The 20,144-nt window shown below is 38.4% G+C and overlaps 1 protein-coding gene across 3 annotated transcripts in view; it reads right to left on the bottom strand.

Moving 5' to 3' along the window:
- LOC121949095 (low-density lipoprotein receptor-related protein 1B) overlaps positions 1-20,144 on the bottom strand; it is a 312,361-nt gene that overhangs the window by 9,297 nt on the left and 282,920 nt on the right. For all 3 annotated transcript variants that reach the window (XM_088083039.1, XM_088083040.1, XM_088083041.1), the window contains 8 exons: positions 18,553-18,669; positions 18,098-18,271; positions 14,860-14,985; positions 12,805-12,969; positions 5,213-5,374; positions 4,460-4,634; positions 3,993-4,097; positions 1,256-1,369 (listed from right to left, as the gene is read on the bottom strand). In XM_088083039.1, coding sequence (XP_087939165.1) covers positions 1,256-1,369; positions 3,993-4,097; positions 4,460-4,634; positions 5,213-5,374; positions 12,805-12,969; positions 14,860-14,985; positions 18,098-18,271; positions 18,553-18,669 — 1,138 coding nt within the window. The remainder of the gene's footprint in view (positions 1-1,255; positions 1,370-3,992; positions 4,098-4,459; positions 4,635-5,212; positions 5,375-12,804; positions 12,970-14,859; positions 14,986-18,097; positions 18,272-18,552; positions 18,670-20,144) is intronic.

Raw genomic sequence — 20,144 nt, 5'->3', positions numbered from 1 at the left:
GTATAAAAGGTACAATCAAAGAATGGAGCGACAGAGTTGCTGTACCTAGATGCTGGCAACGGAGGCAGTAATAGCACTGCACTGACGTCTGTGTAAAAAGGACAGGCAGCAGGTAGGACCATGGGCAGGGCCGTGTTCTGCATGCCACCCACCACTGAAGATTTAAAAAGCAGCTACCACCAGTTAGTGGCTAACTTAAAGAGGAAGAACAGCAGTCGGAAATGAAACGAACGAAAAAGAAAAAAACAATGACATTTGGGAGCTGGTTACCCTGCGCGAGAAGACGAGATCAGCTGCCATATAACAGGGAAGGTAAATGATTATTATTGCCACATTATGTCATTGTTATAATTTAGAAAGTACTGTCTGACACGTTACCATGTCACAGTAGTTTTTTGTTTCCGTGATGCCGGCATGCTGTCTAAAATCACACACTGAAGAGGCATAATGGCGTTGAAATTTAGTTCTGTGTAAAAATCCAAAGGTGGTATAAAGAAGGGATTTTGTAGAGGCCTTATAGCATAATCTATGTGTAAAAGGGGTTAGAGATTTCCTGCCTAAATAAGGATTACCTAAAAACTTATAACACAAATGTGATGTAATAGCATGGCTTCTAAAAATTTAAATAACAAAGTCAATTTAAGTTAGTAAGTACTATCATTTTACTTGAACTGAATATTATTGCAACAGATAAAATAAAGGAGTGGGAACACATTTCTCCCCTGGTAAAATACAAAGCTGTGAGCATTACTGGTAAAAAAGAGAACAAAAACTCAAAGGACAAGAAAGTGTTTGACAACAACTTTACAAGCTTGCTAATTATTGTAGTTTGCTGTCCTGTTGTCCTTGGGGCCAGCTCAGTGTGACTAAACACATTTCAATCAAAATCGTAAGACAGATAGTAATAATTTACTAAGGACACACTCCGGTCACATTCAAATGACTGGAAATAATTTAAATAAAGACGCAGAGCTGTCCAGAAAGAATGAAATGTGATGATAATCTAGTGAAATAATAATGCCATCATTATGTCTTTCAGTTCACTACTTTATTTTTAACCTATTTTAAATTACTTTTTGACAAGTCATTACTTCATCACACTTATTACATGATAAGTTGCTACAAGGCGTCATTGTGACAAAGAACCCATGTACTGGACTGAGGCTGAAATGGAGCCAGATGGAGTCGGGGTGGGGTGTGGACAAAAGGGGGTGAGTGGGCTCTGAATACAGCTGGAGAGGTGAGAAGGACCTACTTGCAGCGTGGTTTGTTAAGAGCTGTTAATGTGCACATCCCCTCATTCTGACAGAAGTAATCGCAGGGGTTGGCCAGCTCATCACAACGTTGGTTCTTGAACCCTGACGTGCAGCTGCAAAACATTGTGTTGGGAGTGATAAAAGGGCCCAGAGAATGTATATTGTTGAACTGTTTGCTGCTTGATGAATGGAGACTGACAATCTAATCCCTTTCAGCAGCTTAAGTCATAAAATGAGGTAAGTCAATGTTGTGTCTGCATCAAGCAAATTAGCAAAATAAATAATATGAACACAAATCAATTTCACTGCTCACCAAGTGAGAGAGGCATCTGCAAGAGAAGAGTCTGTTACAGTGGTAACACCTCTGAGGTGTGTATTTTGGAGAAATTGCAATAAGAAGACAAATAAAAAAAAGATTTGTGGTCAGTTGATTACAAAAGAGAAAAAAAAGAAAAGAACACAAAAATAAAACTTTCACATAATTCCAACTGTTTAAGATTTAAAAATACAATCATACATGCTGTATAGAAGATGCTGTATTTTGAGTATTACATCCTACCACAAACACAGAAAACACAAACATAATCATACAGTAATGTTGACAATCAGTCAACGGTCTTTTAACTACCTTGTACTTAAACACAATCACAAGCCTTTGGAAGGAACAAAATATGTGTTTATATAGAGAGCCAAAAATGAAACCAGAACTTCCAAGTTATGTTCCAGGGAAAAGAAAAGCTCATTCAAAATCCCCCTTGACATAGGTACCAATACTAATAACATAAAATCCATTCTTGGAAACAGAGCCTTTTATGTTTAAATAACGACTGTAGCTTTTTGAAAATAACTGTGTATTAATTCAGTTTTTCTTTATGTCTTGGAATAAAGAAAGTTATCCCCAGAAATATGCTTCATTATAAAAATATTTATAGACAGAACGATAATAGAAATGTTGAATGCAAAATTGCACCTAATAACTAAAACTTGTGCAGGCGGGGAGACTTACTCGGAAGTTACGTGTCATTACCTCAGCTCTCTATAATTTCTTTGCAGTTTGACAAATAATATAGAAAATGTTGCAACTTGTTGAAATGTATCAATGAAGAAAGAGTTTGTGGTATTTCAAAGTGGAGAAATGTTAAAAAGAAAAATCAAAAAGCAACAGAAATTTTAGGTCTTTAAAGTTACTACTCAATGAGGACTTGAATATGAAAATAATAATCCATACAGAGAGAGAGAGCAAATTCCTATGCACCTTACCCAACAGTAACAATGAAACCATATTCTATATTTTAATTTGAGAAGAATATGGGACCTATAAAGTGAGGTGTATTGGATACTGTTTGGCCAGCCTGAAAAGCCATCCTTAAAAAGCAGTCATAGTTGGTCTGGAAAGAATATTATTTAGGAATAGAGTGAGAGAGAAAAGTGACACATAAACAGTATGCCAAGTCAACACACAGTCCAAATCCAGCATCAGAGATAAGTTATACCTCAGATGAAACTACCGTTGTGGTTTTTACTACTGACTGATGCAAGTTTATTGATCCAATGGGGCGACACAGTTGCTGAAGTAAGTGAGATTTTCTGCATTGTAGGAAAAAGGAGCTATTGCATAGTTGAAATGCCTTTCAAGAAGAATATTTAAATATTTCTCAGTGAATAACGTCAAGGGCTTGGATGTTTACCATAGATATCTTGACTCATGCATTTTGAAAATCTCTTTAACCTTTTTCTTAGTATTTAATGCAAGAATTATCTTTGCAATTGAAGAAGTTCTGCCCTGCAAGGTTTTTGCTTCGGGAAGGCCTGATGAAATATGCATTTACTCAGAGTATTAAGGGCAAACATTATGATTTCTTGACACAGACATATCCATCATCTCACATAATCTCTGTTCTTTGCAGCAAATAATAAACCGCATTATCAAGATCTGTTAACCTCATCGAATAAGATGGGATCATTTGCATAGAAATTGATTCTATCCCCTGGAATTTCTGAGTGATGACCGCGAATTTCAATTTAACTAGTGTGGACAATGGGCAGTTAAAAAAACCGAGTTTGGCTTTTGAAATGGATTTCCAATTTCCTCCTTGGAGAGATTTTTAAAATAGCACTGCATGTGATTACAGTTGAGGTGGTATTAATCTATGGGCAGCGCTTTGAGTAGTCTCTCACAATAAGTCCCTCGTGTCTGCCAGTCAAGCTTTTGTCTGCTACAAGTTTATGTCGTTGGATTTTATTGCGTGTTCTGCCACTGACACATACCTCAGCTTCTTTTTTTAGAACTTCTAAAACCTACTACTGAAGAGAGTCAGAGAGGCCTGACATCAGCTCTTAACTGCAAGGAGGAACAGTATGATATGTTCAGTATGGCAAGCTTTGAAGGGGCTTTGAAACCATTTTTTATCTGCCTAAAAACCTTAAGCCACAGTGAGGTGTCACACAGCATAAGATGGTGTACTGGCACTCAGCCCCCTGCTGTGCTATGGCCTCCACATAGTGACATCAAACCTTCCCTCAACTTAAGGATTTCTTTTCCAGAGGAAGACATCTATCTTGTTCTCCAAGCAGGGAGATGGTACCCCTTGGTGAATATCAGTGTTGCGTCGAAGGCCGGGCTTTCTGGGGCACAGAGCCAGTATTTGAATGGAAACAGTGAGTGTGAATAATAGTGGAGAACATTTAAAAAAGAAAAACTTCCCACTTTCCTTCACCCATTAAGCAGTGACTTACTGACAGAAAGGCAGGTTGGTGTCGGGGTCCAGGTGACAGGTGCCTCCATTGTAGCAATATCCGTCACACAGCTGACAGCTCGGTGCTATTCTGCCATTTGTGCAACTGGAGGGTGAAGAAATAATGGATGCTAGCGACAAGCAGAAAACTACACAAGAAGCAAAAACGAGACCGTGGTGGATTTGTCAAACACATGCATAATTCATATAAAGCGGGAGAGTTCACCTGGCTTCTAATTCACTGACATTACCAGAACCTTGATTGCTGTAGGGCACGTGGCCCAATAAATTTTTCAGATTTAATCAAATCAATTCATTCAGCCTGGAGCCTGCGGATACACCAACTGAGACCTCAGGAAACACTGTAGAACTAATGCTTCTCCATAAATGCAGAAGACTATATAAAGCCTTGGCGTTACAGCAAAAGGCATGAGGGACAAGAAAAGCAGGCAGATACCAAGCACTCACTTGCAAACCACATCTCCTGTCTCCTCGTTAATGAGGCAAGGAGCGCCGTGGCACCGAAGACACTTGTCCACCTCGCACTTGTTCCCCTCAAACCTGGCAGGGCACACACACTCCACATAGCCGCTACTGGATAGCGTGCAGGCCTTGGAGTTCACACAGTAGTGATGACAGATGTCTGTTCCACAGTCACAGAGAGATAAACAGAGAGGGGGTAGTGTGTAATGAGCAACTGGGAACATAGTTTAAGCTGGTTTGATTGGAATTGTACAGGGCTTTAATGGGACTTAATTATCCACATCAAATGACATCTTAGCCACAGATGAAAACACATCGCCCCTTGGGCATGCAATGGTAGGAAAATACTAATGATGTGCAGTTGAGATTGTTTTCCCACAACCCGTTATGACAAAGCAATGCAAAAGAAAATAAATTATCACTTCCATGCAGAAACACCCAAAGGTTGTTTGATGGGAGTATTTTGATTCTGATTATCTGCAAATAGAGGCAAATGTGGTGTTTGTGGAAGGAAAATACTTTAGGGGGTTGTTTTTTGTTCCACACTCTCGGTGTGTGAACTTTGAAATGCTCGGTTCTTTAGATTTTGTGCAGCACAACTGAATTCAGATCAATGCTTTGTTGTGACTGTTCTCGCGGCTAGACTTGAAAGGCTAATGTCAATCATATGGAGGGCGAGTGCATGGCGATAATCGCTTGTTGTGTTTGCTGCCACCGAGTAATGTGTGCAGGACTCACGGTAAAGACAACGGTCCCCGGTATATTCTGCCATACAACGGCACACTGGCTGGTTCCCCTGAGTGACGTCACATGTTCCCCCATTTAAACAGTAGTTGTCACAAATCCTCCTCTCACAGAAAGGCCCTGAGAAACCAACAGGACAGCGACAAGTGGGCTTACCTGGACAAAGACAGGAAAGAAAAGATCATGAAAAAAAAGAGCATGAAAAGACCAAAACCAACAATGTATTGATTGTAGTCTCAAGTGTTGTCTGTGTACCATCAATTAAACACATTAATGCATACGCCTTTGCACTGTGTGGCAGGTTTCATTTAGTCTCTCTCTCACATACACTGTCCTGCTGCGATAAGGACTCTCTAGCACTTATAGCTAAAAATAGTCCCCAACAAATGCACTTCCTGTTGACTAAAGCTACATGACCAAGCTGTTTTGCAAAATGACTGACTGACTCTTTGAAAATGAAATGACAAACTCAAAAACAATCTCACTCCCAAATACAGACACTTAGTCACTGCCCCTACACAAAAAACACTGACACTCTAGGTACTCCTACAGCATCAGTTTTGAATGTTCAGGAATGGCGTGTCATTTTCTGTTTGTTACATGCATTATGACTTTTCAAATAAAGATCAGTTTTCACAAGAAATGTTCAGTTTCCCCTTGTTAAAAGTCTCTGTTCAAACGAAACTTTTTATGTAGGTAACAAAACAAATCCTTCATTTTAGGCAACAAATACATGTAGTTAGGTTAAGGGAAAAAAGAACATCATAGTTTGGCTTAAAATGAGTTTGAAAGGTTGTTGCTAATGTCAATAGCATAGTATGCTACAAATACTAGCAATCTACATAATTAATAAAATAAGTTGATTAACTTAACCTTTGGTTTTACACAGGTTACATACAGCTGTCTCCTGGCTGAAAGTCTAGAGTTTGTTTGACACATCCTCTGCCACTCCTACCTGCCCTGTGCAGATTTCTTGCCCTTTATACTGCAGCAGTTGCTTATAGCCCCCCCAAAAAGCCAATGCCCACTATGTCTGACATGGTTGCTAAAGGGTGTCTCAGTGCGACAGTATCTGACACTCAGGGCCACTGACCAAATGCTGGTATTTGAGAAGTTGGAAGTGAGACCAAGTTTCATTCTCATGACCCATTTAAAAAAAATAAATAAATAAAAATTTCTAGAATTGATATTAGCTTAAATGATTATACTTATATCGGACTAAACTATCCAGCACTTTACAGTTTCTGCTCAGCTCCAGTGCACAATTGGCTGTCAATCTGTCAATCATACATTGTATGAAAATTATACTCCCACAGCCACCTGGACAGTTACTAAATAGAAGCAGTAAAAAGCATCCAGTTTTTCAATGAAATAAGGCAGATTCGTCCACCCATCCATCATTTTTCGACATATATTCATGTATGGGTCAAGGTTGCTGCAGATTGGCACCTATGGAGAGCAGCTAAGGTGCCCTTAGTCTCAGTTCTGTCCTCGAAGTCCATCTAGGGGATCCCAAGTCGTTCACAGGCCAGACATAATATGCATATAATTCCTCCAGCGTGTTCTGGGTCTGCCCACGGTTTTCTTCCTTGTCAGACATGTCTGGAATATCTCTAACAAGGAGGCGTTCAAGAAGCATCCTAATCAGATGTTCAAGGGACCTCAAGTGGCTTCATGAGGAATCAGTGGTTCTACTTATTCTTTTTTAAAATACATTTTAGAAATTTCTTTAGAAGTTTTTCTATATTTTTCACCTCTCACATATTCATATACTGCACACTTGAGAGGAAAAGCCAACCCTTTACCAGCAAGGGCACCTCCAAATTTATACAACCCTCATTATTGTGAATCAGAACTAGTGACATCTCTCAAGTGATTGGCAGTCCAGCAATTTGACTGGTCTAAAAAATATTTTATGGTCACATATGATTTATTTATGAATACTCTTTCCCTGCTTTTTAAATTTGCACCCACAGGCCAAAGGTTTTACAATCAAGGTTTCAGCGGTGACCCCAGACACCCTGCAAAAGCTTGCTCCCTCTTCTTGTATAAGACATCAGAACTTGGTGTCTCTGATGTCTGCTGCATGTACACTCTTCTTCTAGCTCTGTTTTGGTCCTCACCAACTCCTGAAGGAAGGTGCCAATGTTCACCCAAATGGTTCTCATTCCAAAGTCAACAAATACTGCCACTTGTTTAATATCATCAGTTTATAACCTTGCGGAACAGCGTCAGTTTGAAGCGCTGCTGGTCAGCAACATAACTTAAGGAGCTGGAAGTAAGTATAGAGCGAGCTGGAGGGGTGATGTATTCACCCTTGAGTCTGGTGTTTGCTTCCTGTATGAATGAAAAGCCAAAACTGTAGGGTTTTTTTTAACACAACCACATGCATTGGTTGCACAAGGAAATTAAAAAAAAAAAAAAAGTAAAAAAAAAAAATAATAATAATAAAAAATAATATAAAAAGATTGTGCATCTAGTGATTAGAAAGTGTACATTTCCCAGAAATGTATTTTGAAAAGATGTAATGCATGCAACAGGCATAAATTGACACGGCGTCCAAGAACGTCAACAACAGACGCAGCCAGCATACTTAGTGCATCATTATGTAGATGTCAAAAGTCAGCAGAACACGGGGCAATATGTGATGAGTCGAGTCAGAATATGTTGGTTTACCCGCTAATTAACTTAGTCTGTGTGCCATCTGTTGCTGGGCTGGTAGTATGCAGAGGACTTATTAGAGCTTTGTTGCTGAATACAGCTTTACGCTGTGGCTGAAAATAAAGTTGATAAAAGTGGCAAGAGTGAACCAAAAAAGAGTTAAGTAAAAACCAAAACAATGTGCTGCAATGCTGCATAGAGCTGAGGAGTCATTACTGTTGAAAGTATTGATTAGCAGTTTTAATGTCACAGCGCTCATGCCTACTGGTGAAAGACTGATACAGGTCATATAGAGCTTTAGCTTCAGGCTCAGCTCCTCAATAACCACAAAGGTCAGAAACAAAATCTAGCTGCAGCAGAAACCTTTCTCTCATCTCATGCTCCATTTTAGACGCTGAGATAGAAGTAGAAATGCAAACCACAAGCATGTGCCACAGGCACACTTACGTGTGTCCCACTTATTTCTGCAGTTTTGGCGACCATAGTGCTAAGCACTATAGAAAATCTACTTTGATAAAAGCTTTGTGCTGCACCCCACTGTTTAAGTGAAATTGGTGTGATTGTTAAGAGTGACACATTATCAGTCGGTAGAAACGCTTCAATCAAATCAGCTTGTCATATTCCCTCCAAAACCAGAGCACTCCACGCCTTCTGTAACTCATGCTTTCATAATGGACAGAAGTATCAAGGCTGGTTTAAGGCAGGTTCAGAAAACACAACAATTGTCACTACCCAGGCGCGACTGCTTGCATAGTATACAACCACGTTGCCATGGATACAGGTCCTTCCATGTAGGTCACACTACACTACTTGGTAATTTCACACTCTGCAACTCTGTGGTTGGGATAATCTGGGTTTGAAATGTCCAAAAGACAATCATTCTGCCTCCAGTCACTTCTCTGTTAACTCAGTGGCTGCTGGGGTTTTAAGTTCTCTAAACAGGCTATGCTTTTAAAGCTATTAATCGCTATTATGCTCCCCCTTTTATTCTGTCTTATATATAATGTTACAATTTCAGATTTTTGTACAAAAGCCAATGTTTTAAATAATGGAGTTCATTTACATAATGCAAAAGTGATTATTGAGAGCAAAAACTTCAAGCTTCAGATAGTCCTGAACACTCTGTTTCCAAAACGTTTTTTTTCCAACTTCGGGACAAGCTGACGTGTGCTCACGATGGATTTTTTTTTTTATGGTAATCTGTTTTAGGCACGCTACTGCAAGTGTTTACCAAGCAGCAGCCTCCAGGTATGAAAAATGAAGCCAATGTGGAGGTGCCAAGATCTGTAGTTGTCTGGCTCCAAAAACATGGCAATCCCCATGGACACCCATTTTAAAATGCCCAACTTTACAGCAGAAATAAACATGTTTACAGCCTGGAAAAAATCATGATTTTGGTCCCTTTAGTTAATTTTTCCAATCCTTTAAGCCTTTTTTATGCATAATTAAATGTGTGGAAGTTTGGAGTCACAATCACAATCAACCAGTTAATAGGTGTAGTTGTAGCTGTTGCTATTTCAGTGTGTTTTCACTACTGGTTGACCAAAAGTCTTGTTCAGCATTTGGTTATAGGAGTCAGACATGTCCAGTAAGTAGGCTACACTATGTCTAATGGTTTTAAGCCTGCAACCAAAAACTTGCATTGGCATGAGTGTTATCACAGTTAACCATAGCTGTAAATGCACCACGCTGACCAAGCTAGCTTTAGTCTTTGGGTAATCTCCACCCTAAAAAAATCCAAGATGACCTCAGCCAAAAGGCCAAAATCAAGGCTTCAAAATACCAGTCCAACTGTTTTTACATAGCCTTCACTGCTATATGCAGCTACATGCTAATATCAGGGCAACTGCTGAAGATGGTGCACAGATGCTGAGATGTGAAAGACTCAGAATCTCTGACCAATAAGAGAAGACTGGGCTTTTTTGTGAGGAGTTGCTTGAAAACAAACAGACTAAAAGAGAACATCTCAAACTGAGGGTGAATACAGATGTTGCTGCACAGACAGTATGAGTAAATAAAACGTTTTTAGAACATTAAAGCATGCAAAAATGCAATTGGGGTTTCTATTGTAACAACAATGAACCTTAAAGCATTATAATATTACTCTTAATCCAAAAAAGACAAAAATGAAGCTGAAGGAGCAATTTAGCAGATGAATAATGGAGGTTTTCCTGGTCCAGCATATGTTATATCAGTGCCATCTTTTTCTACAAACAGTGGGCACATAGACTACCATACATTCCACACAGATGGGCCATGTGGAGAGTTTAAAGTCCATGGATTACATCTGTATCATCACTATCTCCCATCAGATGCAGTAGAAGACACTAATAGGCTTCATGTCATATCTGGTTACCTGACAAGGTTTCGTAACCTCATTTGTTCTTAGTTGACATCACTGCTAAAATAAAGGGATGAACTAGAAAGACACAGGACCATCTGTTTTCACTTTTTTTTCTAGAATAAAATAATTACTGTTATCTACAGCAGGGCTGGTGGCTTTGGCATGTTTTTATAGCCCCTACTGTCAGCAACAATAAAATGTAAAATGGCAAAATGTTATGACTATGAGGACTTTTGCTCTGTATTTACTTTCATACATGGGTTTTTCTATGATTAATAATTTTCTGAACATCCATTATTGTCATAAAAGCATTGCAAAATGAGAACTGTTGTTTGTCTTTGGTTAAAGTGTCTTTTGTTGCCAAAAGTTCCATTAAGAGTGTAAACCAGTTAAAGGGACTGACACCTTGTGTTTTTATAGATAAAACTGGATTATTTCCATCCTCTAATTGATTGTGAAGTTGCCGTCAGCCCCTTTTTTTAATCACCAAAGCAGCGACTTTAAGAAACCCTGTTTAACTATATCCGCTGCCTTGCTCATCTTTGGTTGCTCATTTAGAGCAATTCTTTTACCTCAAGGACATGTGGTCAGTGCAGCAAGACCCTATAAGAAAAAAACAAATTGCCAAACATGAATGAAACAAAAGGCACTGTGTTCCCAGCAGCACCACACATATCACAACACTTTCATTTCCCTCTCAGCTGTCCACCATAAACAGAAATACAATTCATCATCTAGTGTAGCATGTTGGACTACATCTACTGAGCTGGTAAATGAAGACCAAATGAGACCGATTGTCACCAATAGAAGCCCTGCCCTTCACTTATTCAGTCCTGTAGCCCCCCCAGCAGTGATCCCACGGCAAGTTAAATGATTCTTCTGCTATCTTGACAGACAGACTCCGTTTTGTTTAATGAGCAGCAGTGATTATCCTGGCTTCTGTTTATGTCACGTACAGCTGTTTAAAGAATCTAAACAAAAACAGGGGAAACAAGATAACATGGATTAAAAAAAAAAATCTCTTTACTTTCTGCTGGGTGGACATATAATCCAAAGGCTAAAGAAAAATTAAGCAAAGCTTCAGGAGGGAGTGAAACCTGGTCTATTTGAAGGAATAAACATTTAATCAAAGCCATTTGCATAAAAAAATCAAAAGCCCACATTTTTATCTCTCCAACTTTGGCAGAACGACTGTGACTCACATAATCATACTGCTTGGTTTCTAAGTTTATTTACTGGATGTCATTCAAATGAAAGCATCTTTAATAAATTCAAAACCACCACTTGAATAAGGCTCTGCCATTATCAAACATTTATGTGGGAACACAAACCATACTTTTTGCATCAAGGCAATTGCTCTGGTGAATCTTTTTCTTTTCATGACAAATGGAAATGAAGATGTTGTGGGTAATTGCTATGATAATAAGATGATGTACAGCCTTGTAAATCAATGATAGCATTTTTAATAGGGCTGTACATCCTGATTCAATTCTGCAGTCGACATCTCAGCATCACACTCATCCACTAAATTGTGGGTTAGAACAGTTTGTTCCAGAAACCATGAAAGCATGAAAGAAGACCTTGACATGGAAGAAGGTTGATATTTGAGGCTTGTTCGACAGGAGCGTCAATGACAAAAACTGCTCAACTGGCAGCTGTAATGTGGCAAATGTGAGCTGGAGTGAGAAAGGCGTGGAAGTTTAGAGGAAGACAAATGTGGTTGAATGCCATTATGCGCTGGGTCAGTGTGCAGGAGGAAATGGGCGGGCAACTCTGAATTGAAAATGTCTGTCTGTGGTAGCGTTTTCTCAGCAAGTCTGCCCAGAGGTGAATATTAAAGATTACAACACATGAACCATCTTTTCATACATAGTGGATGCTTCGATTTTAGTGAGGAGAATATCACAAATACCGTAAAGCTTCAATTAATGGCAGGGGCTATTATTTGCTTAAATCACTGAACTCAATAGGTTTATATTTGGGATTGGCATTGGGAGGGGTTTTTATTTTCTTTCACATAAAACTGCTGCTCAGCAAAAATGGAAATATAATCAAATTGTTTATTTAAACCTCTTTTTTTGGATCTCTGTTGTTAAACTCTGCTGGTATTACTGTCTTCTTTGGTGCTCATGGTTTCAGTTAAATGAACTGAATGATTAGCTGTAGAGAATCTGACACTATCTCTAGCGTCAGATTCACTCTTCCCCGTCTTAAAATAACCACGAGTGTTTCCATATTCACAAAAGTTTAAACATTTATATTGGTGTGCAATCTAAGCAGCCAACTAACATTAACTTCAGCAGGTAGCCAAGACATTTCTATAAAAATAAACCCCATGGTGAGTGCAGCTTTAATTGAGACAGGTGTGTATTTGTCAAAATATGTAGCCACACCTAGGTAGTAAATGGGACTGGGCTTTTAATTGGGGCAGGCTATCATCTGAAGTTTTACTGTATGTCAACATAGAGATGAAACAACAGGGTGGACACAAAGACAGCAACACCTGTGAAATATACTGCAGTTGCAGGTAGGAATCAGGCTGCAGATGCTTTTCGACAATATATTTCTAAAGTAGACTTACCCAGGGGTGAGCCCATGCAGGTGCCTCCGTTTAGGCAGTAGTCTGTACAGTGGTTGACCTCACAGCGCTCCCCTGAAAAGTCAGGCCAACAGTAGCACCTCCAGTCTCCTTTCTCATTGGCTAAGCAGCGGCCTCCATTCTCGCAGGGAGGACGGCACAGTTCACCTTCACAACAACAAAGCCCATACTGATTACTGTGCAACACCAGTTCTATGCTGCTATTGTCAGACAGTAACAACTGGAGGAGGTGGCTTTGTTCAACTATGGATGTCTGTTCAGATTTGATGTTGGTGCTTCATTTTGACAAGCTTCCATAATGATCAGACCTAGTTCACACATGCATGGGTGTTTTTTGAAATCTGGATTTCTCCCTTATCTGATCCAAAAAGTAAAAAAATCCCATCCACACAAGCACCATTTAAAAAATCTCTGTCCAAATGAAAACAAACTAATACAATTGAAGTGTTATCAAGAGCATACCCTAATAACAGAAAACTCCCTGACGCAGTGACCTCCATAGTGCAGTCTGACACCCTTGATATCCAATACAGGTGAGGTGATAGTACATGTATGTGTAAACATGTGAAAACACCTGTTAGTAAGTTTAGAACCAGCACTTTTTTGGCTACGTCCACCACTGCACAAAATGTTGCCTCACTTGTGACGCCTCATAAAGGAGATTATTGTGCACACACTGGTTTAACAGACCAAAAAATATGGTTTACACAGTTTCTGAAAATCTTCCCCCTGGAGGGAAAGATCCAATTTTCAGTGTCCTAAAATGCAATTTGTGTATATGGCAGACTATAAGAGGTTAAAATGATAGAAAAAGTTTTCAAATATACCTACATACATGGACCAGACCTAGGAGTGTCAAGTGTATATCAAATTATCTTGTGTGTTGAATATTGTTTCTACTGTCACAGTGTGAGCAAGGGTTTCCATTAGAACTGCACAATATATATATATATATATATATTTAATTGTCATCACGATATCAACTTGTGTGATAAACACATTGTAAAACTCAGCAATATTGCACTTTAAATACTGCAGCAACATGTTAAATCATATTCTATCTATAGGTACTATTTTGTCTGATATGTGCCATTAAGGTAGTGGTGGAAAGTAAATACATGCATTTACTGTACTGTACAGTATTGTACTTAAGTACAATTTTGACATGTACAGAAGTATTTCCATATGCTATTTCATACTACTACTCATTTTGTAGGCAAATATTGCACTTTTTTCTACCACATTTATTTTAAAGCTTTAGTTACTAGATACTTTGCAGATTCAGTTTATTAATACAAAATATTAATAAACATAGAAACTATAATGTATTGAGCCATTCGGCACTATATAAAGCAATTAAAATTAGCTTTACCTTTGCCAACTGCAGCATTAAAAGTGATGGATACGTTAATGAATCAATAATTATAATCAAGTAATGTAATATATATGATTCTGAAATTTGCCATTCTGCATAATGAATACTTTTACTTTTGATACTTTAAGATTATTTTGATGCTTATACTTTAGTACTTTACTAGAGAGCTTAAATGCAGAACTTTTACTGTAAAAGAATATTTCTTGGCTGCAGTATTGCTACTTCTATTTAGGTAAATGATCTAAATACTTTATTCACCATCTGATTAGTCAGAATCTGCATTGAGGTTTATTAGGTTAGCGCAGCCTTAGTGCTCTGTATGGTTGAAGGAGTAGAGTGTGACAAGATGAGTGCAGACAAAAGCACAAATGCCCGAGTAGAATTGGTACCTGAAAAAATTAGCTTGTCAGCCATGTGGTGATATTTGGCTGAAACATTAACATTGCTGCACAAGTTTAAGTACTCTGCAACTCAAAAATTGGGTACACTTTTATATCTATTTAATCATTTGCTGCATTGCCACAATATTCAATGTTTTTGCATATTTTCCTCATATCGTGCAGCTGTTGTTTCCAGCCACAAGCCACACCGCACCAACAATCATAACCGCTGCCTACAGATCATCTTAACTATATGGCATGAGGATGTGAGAGTAGGCCTACCTGAGATGATGGTGTCACTACAGGTGCCATTGACCAGTACCTTCCCCTCTGGACAAGAACATCTGGCACCCGTTGGGTTGAGCAGACACATGAAATCACACGACATTCTCAGGCATGGATTTGACGCTGTGAAGAAAGTAAGAAAACAAAAAGAACCCGACAGATGATCTGTCAGTCTGGCCTGAGATGAAAAAGACCTGTTTGTTTGTGTAAAAAGTGTGGGTTTTTTTTTCATTCTCAGAGTAAAGCTATTTATTTCAAGTGTTTTAATTTCTGTTTTGAAGAGTGTTATTTTCTTGAAGCCCAAGGAGGCACAAGGCTAAAGCGTATGAATAACTTCACACAGGCCCCCGTCTCCAGATTGAATAATCAAGGATTGTGGAACGTGTTAAGAATTTCCCGTTGTCTAATTGATTAGCGGCACTTTGAAGTGCTGTTCTCACTGCCGCCCACAGTTGGTACACAAAATCATGTAAACATCTTATAAAAAAGTACTTTGAATTAATCAAAAGTATAAACACTTTCACAAAGGTGGGTTAGTTTAGGTTCAATACAGTGTCTCTATGAGCCATGAAAGAGGCCAGTTGCGTCCAAACTGCAGATGCATTACACAAAAAAAATGGTTTAAAAAAAATGCTAATGGATCTGCTTCTGTAATTTAGATATATTTAGAGGTAAAGTAATTTGTGGATGATGTTATATACTTATGTCAACCCGCCTTATGTCCCTGACAAGTCATTAATGGTTACACAGTATACAGTATATAATAAAGATAATCACTGCTCTCATTTCTTACACAAGCAGTGAAGGGATGAAAGCCCTGAACAAATCTAGATGGATGTTAGGGTGTTGCTGAAGATATCAGGCCGTCATGTCATTGCTTTTTGCAGGCTGTGCACATCCTCTGCCCACAGACTTCACAGCACACACACTACACGGCTGGCCTAATGAGTCTCTGGGGAATGGAACAGCTGCCCTTTAAGTGAAAAACTGACCAAGACTGAGCTGTCTGATGTTCTATACCCATTAACACCAGAGATGGAACAAATAACTGAAGCCGGTCTACTACATGAAGGAAGTAAGAGGACATAGTATGTATTGATTGAATGCGTCTCGGGAGACAGATGGGGGATTTTTATGGCGCACACCTGAAACAGTAATATGGCTCAAAGAGAGATTCAATTAACCTTAATTTTGACAGAGCATGTACTGTATTTTTAAAATATATTATTAAACCAAGAGGTATAGTTTAAATAAATGCAATGCATTTTTATACAGTTTATACAACATTTTTTTTTTTTTAATTCTTCATTCTTCATACACCTATACACCGTAACTATATCATATGTTAACTACACAATACAGGGGATTGCCTCATAAGCTATATTTAGTGTGGGATAAACTGCAGTTCTCTCTCATACCCGTTTTCCACGAAATTAGCTCCACTTCTTTAACTGATTTGTGTCAGGATTATTTGAACCTTGGTGCTCATTCACAAACCAGGATTGTGCTTGTAGTTTTAATCAGAACTATTGTTATAAATGATACATCAATTGTGGATAGTGTTGTACAATGGTAGTAAACAGTAGAGGCAAGACGGCATATCGTATTGATTACCTGCAAACTTTTTGCTGATATTACAGTCATTTTTTATAGTCATATTTTTTTTTTCCAGCTGGTAACCATCTATTCAGGTTCAGAGCCAATTTATTTTTGGTCAAAATGCTCTGGAGTGTACAAAATTAGAACGGCAATGGAACCTGTTGCATGCTGGTGGAACTGGATTTGAGTTTGTTCTGGCCTACATGGTCTTTCCTCACATTATGGCATTCCTCAAATTACCATTTGTACATAAATGAATCACCCTATGTTACATTTGCATGTAATTTGTGAAGAAAATGTTTCTCTGCTGAACAAATGGTGGCGCTCTGGTGAACAAATGATCCAAAAACTGAGAAACTTCTTGAGAAATTGAAGTCTTGGGGGTTTGTGCTGAACAACAACAAAAATATATCAAACCATCTATGAACACAGTAACTTAACACGTTTAGTATAATCCAGATCTCATTTAACCAGTCGTATGCGCAGTACTTCACAAACAGACAGCACTTTCTAACAAAAGGAACTGAACTAAAAGCTAAGCTGAGCAAATGACTGGATAAATGGGACCTGAATTATACTGTACAAGTTGTGTGCGTTTTTAAAAATATATCATGATATAGTTTTGCTTTTGTTGAATGCAGACCCTTTCAGTTAATCAAAAACCGTCCCTGTTTTAGGGATTTGTAGTTCACTGAAAGCCTGTGAGAAAAGTACAAGTTTTTTTTATGAATCTCGGGGTGAGTGATTGATATCAAAGTGGTCTCAGAGTGTGAAATACTTCTTTAAAATTTTCATTTTTTCAACAGCAAAAAAGCATTTTTTGTACTTTTTATCTAGGTATAGCTCACTCTATTTTTCTATTTTTGCATTTTTCATATGCAACTTGAATCCTAACATCCACAATGGCCCTTAATCCACACAGAGCCATTGCAACCAGAGGCCATTGAGTCAATGAATCCTACATTAGTTTACTGTTTACAATAACCTTCAACAAACCCTTTAAACGACCCTTGTACAGGCTTTGAAAGGCTGTTATGTACACACTTCAGTGAAAAACCATCATACATACAATAATGTTCCATGGCTTTCTTCGGCAGTGAGTTATTGCTGTATACTGCATCATTATTTATTCTTTTGACAGTGATGCTTGATGGATCACTGCTGCATTCAGTCCAATATATGTGGCTGGCTTCAAGGTTGAATATGACATGTATGCCTGTTTTGTTCATTGATTACTGATGAATACAGCCTTCAGGTCAGCGTATAAATAAACTTCACAGGCACTCTCTAAAAGTAGAATTTTAGATTTTTTTTCACATTTTACTTAAACCACGTCTGAGAAATATCAATGGCGACATAACTCTGCCTTAAATTGAAACAAAGTAAGCAGTTAACAAAACAAGTATTTGTAAGAAAATAAAAAGTGAAACTAATCTTAAAAATAATAACAAAGAAACATACTGTAGGATCCAAATCTAACTTAAATCAATTTAAAAAAGTAAAACAATACCCTGTCAGGAGCCATCATGATTATGTAAATCTCTTTAATTCCTCTCTCTAATTTTCCACAATAAAAAATATACATTTAGCATGAATCATTATTAGTTAAAAGAAACTGACTGTCAAGACAACTTACCATCTTGCTGTTTGTAACGATGAGAGATCAAGACATTAGTGGCCTTCTCCATCCCCAAATTGAGAAATTCCACCGATTGTTTGCCATACTTGTGAATCTTGAATACCTCGTGTTTCAGTCCAGTTCCGTAGATGTAGTCTTCAAATACATCAATTCTGTATGGCTGAGAAATCCCTGTAAATCCAGCAAACAAAACAGAAAACATGAAATAACCCTTTCAGAACACTCCCAGCCTTGGTATAATCTAAGTTGTTATCCTGTGGCAGACACAAGGAAAAGAACGTGCAGTGTGGGCAGACTGTTCTCAACAAACATTGTTTTGAAGCTTACCCTTCTGAGACACACAAGCAGTGCTATTGCTATTATTTGATAAAAAGTTGAGGAGAGCAAAAGTGCAGCAAAAATGTCATGTATTTGAAAGAAGAAGTTGTGCTTTGTTCTCCTGTTGTCTTTACCGTGTCTGTCACTGATTGACACAAGAGGGTCCGAGCCATCCAATCTCACGCTCCCTATCTGTGAGAGCTCGGGATCTGCCCAGTATAATCGCTGGTTGAAATAATCAATGGCCAGCCCTGTGGGAGGATAAAGAAAAGAGATTTATTTACCTGACGAATTACACAAGGATCATCACAGAATCCCTGAATGCAGGAAACCCTCAGGTCAGCATTCGTATGTAGCAAAGGAACAAGATGTAGAGACAGCATTTTTCTTGTTTCTATCTCCCTCTGGCTGTTTGCATTCAACGTATGTTTTTTTGTGTCAAAACAACCAGAAGGTATATACTATCTTGGCATGCTTACATTACAGTTTCAAATCAGTGACTCACTTTTACTTTCTCCCAAAAGTCTGACTGGATAATTGAGCACCTTGCCGGGGTGTTTAAATAGGTTTGCGTTTTTCCGCAGATGATGAATTCCTCTTTCCGTGACCAAGACAGAGCGTGGGTCCCTTGAATTAAAGGAGGCCAAAGCAGCTCTTCAAAACTAGATCAGCACTAAGTGTCTCCCTATAGACACACCAACAAATTCCAAGTGGCTGTAAAGTATTCCTTATATATTTTAAAGCTTTGACTTTAAAGCGACTGCACTGACTGTACAATATTAAACACACAGTGTATATGTGGTGTGTTTGAAATTCACCACGGCTTCACAATAGTATATGGGTCATAACATATTCCACACAGTGGACCTGATGGCTGTTGTTCCTATGGGTATCCATCTGGCACTATAAACCAATACCTCTAACGTCATTTAATGAGATATATAATTAAAAAGCAGGTTGCATCTTTCTGTGGCATTTCTTTGGTTGAAAGCATGAACTTGCTCTCATGGATGCAGTGTTAGCTAATTAGATTGTCAGCCAATTTAACATCTTACAGCGCTTTGTATATTCAGTGGCTTGTTATGATTTATGGGGATGTGCATGCAGTGCATCAAATGTATCACAGAGGTTACCATGGTTTCATTACTTCCTCTGCTGTGCTTGTTATGGAAGGACACACTGGCTGTGAATGACAATTCTGTTTCTGTGGTATAGACATATACTGTATATATGTTGGAATTGTTCCTATTTGCACAAATGAAGAATTTCACTATAGTGGGCAATAATTTTGTAAAATGCAGGTTCCAGTTTTTTTTAAGACAATTCAACAAACTTGAGGAATGAAGTATTGATCCACACTGAACCAGTTAAACATGACAAAACAGTTTCAGTCTGAAGCAAACAAAATGTTCCTGTTAATGGCATGCATTTATGTTATTTATTTTTCATTTTTCTCTTAAAGGTACACAATGCAGGATTTGTTGACCACTGTTTGTAAAGAATATCACCAGAGAAAGTGAAAGTGAATCTTAGATCCACTCTTGTTCACTATCTGTGCTTCTAAAAGTCAAGGACACTTCCTTGGTAGTATGTGTCCTTTCATGTTGGGTCCTACAGAGGCTAGGAGAGACTCCTTTCTAGCATTTGGTGAACACGCATTGGAACAAGCCAGTAAGTGCCCACACGTGCATCATAGAGGAGGCCCTGCCTTCAATTCAGGCAAATC

Source organism: Plectropomus leopardus, chromosome 10 (assembly GCF_026936395.1).
Source record: "Plectropomus leopardus strain MGB_pleo_1.0 chromosome 10, ASM2693639v1, whole genome shotgun sequence".
NCBI lineage: Eukaryota > Metazoa > Chordata > Actinopteri > Perciformes > Serranidae > Plectropomus > Plectropomus leopardus.
Note: the sequence above shows the minus strand (reverse complement) of the source record. Positions and strands in the feature narration are given on the sequence as shown.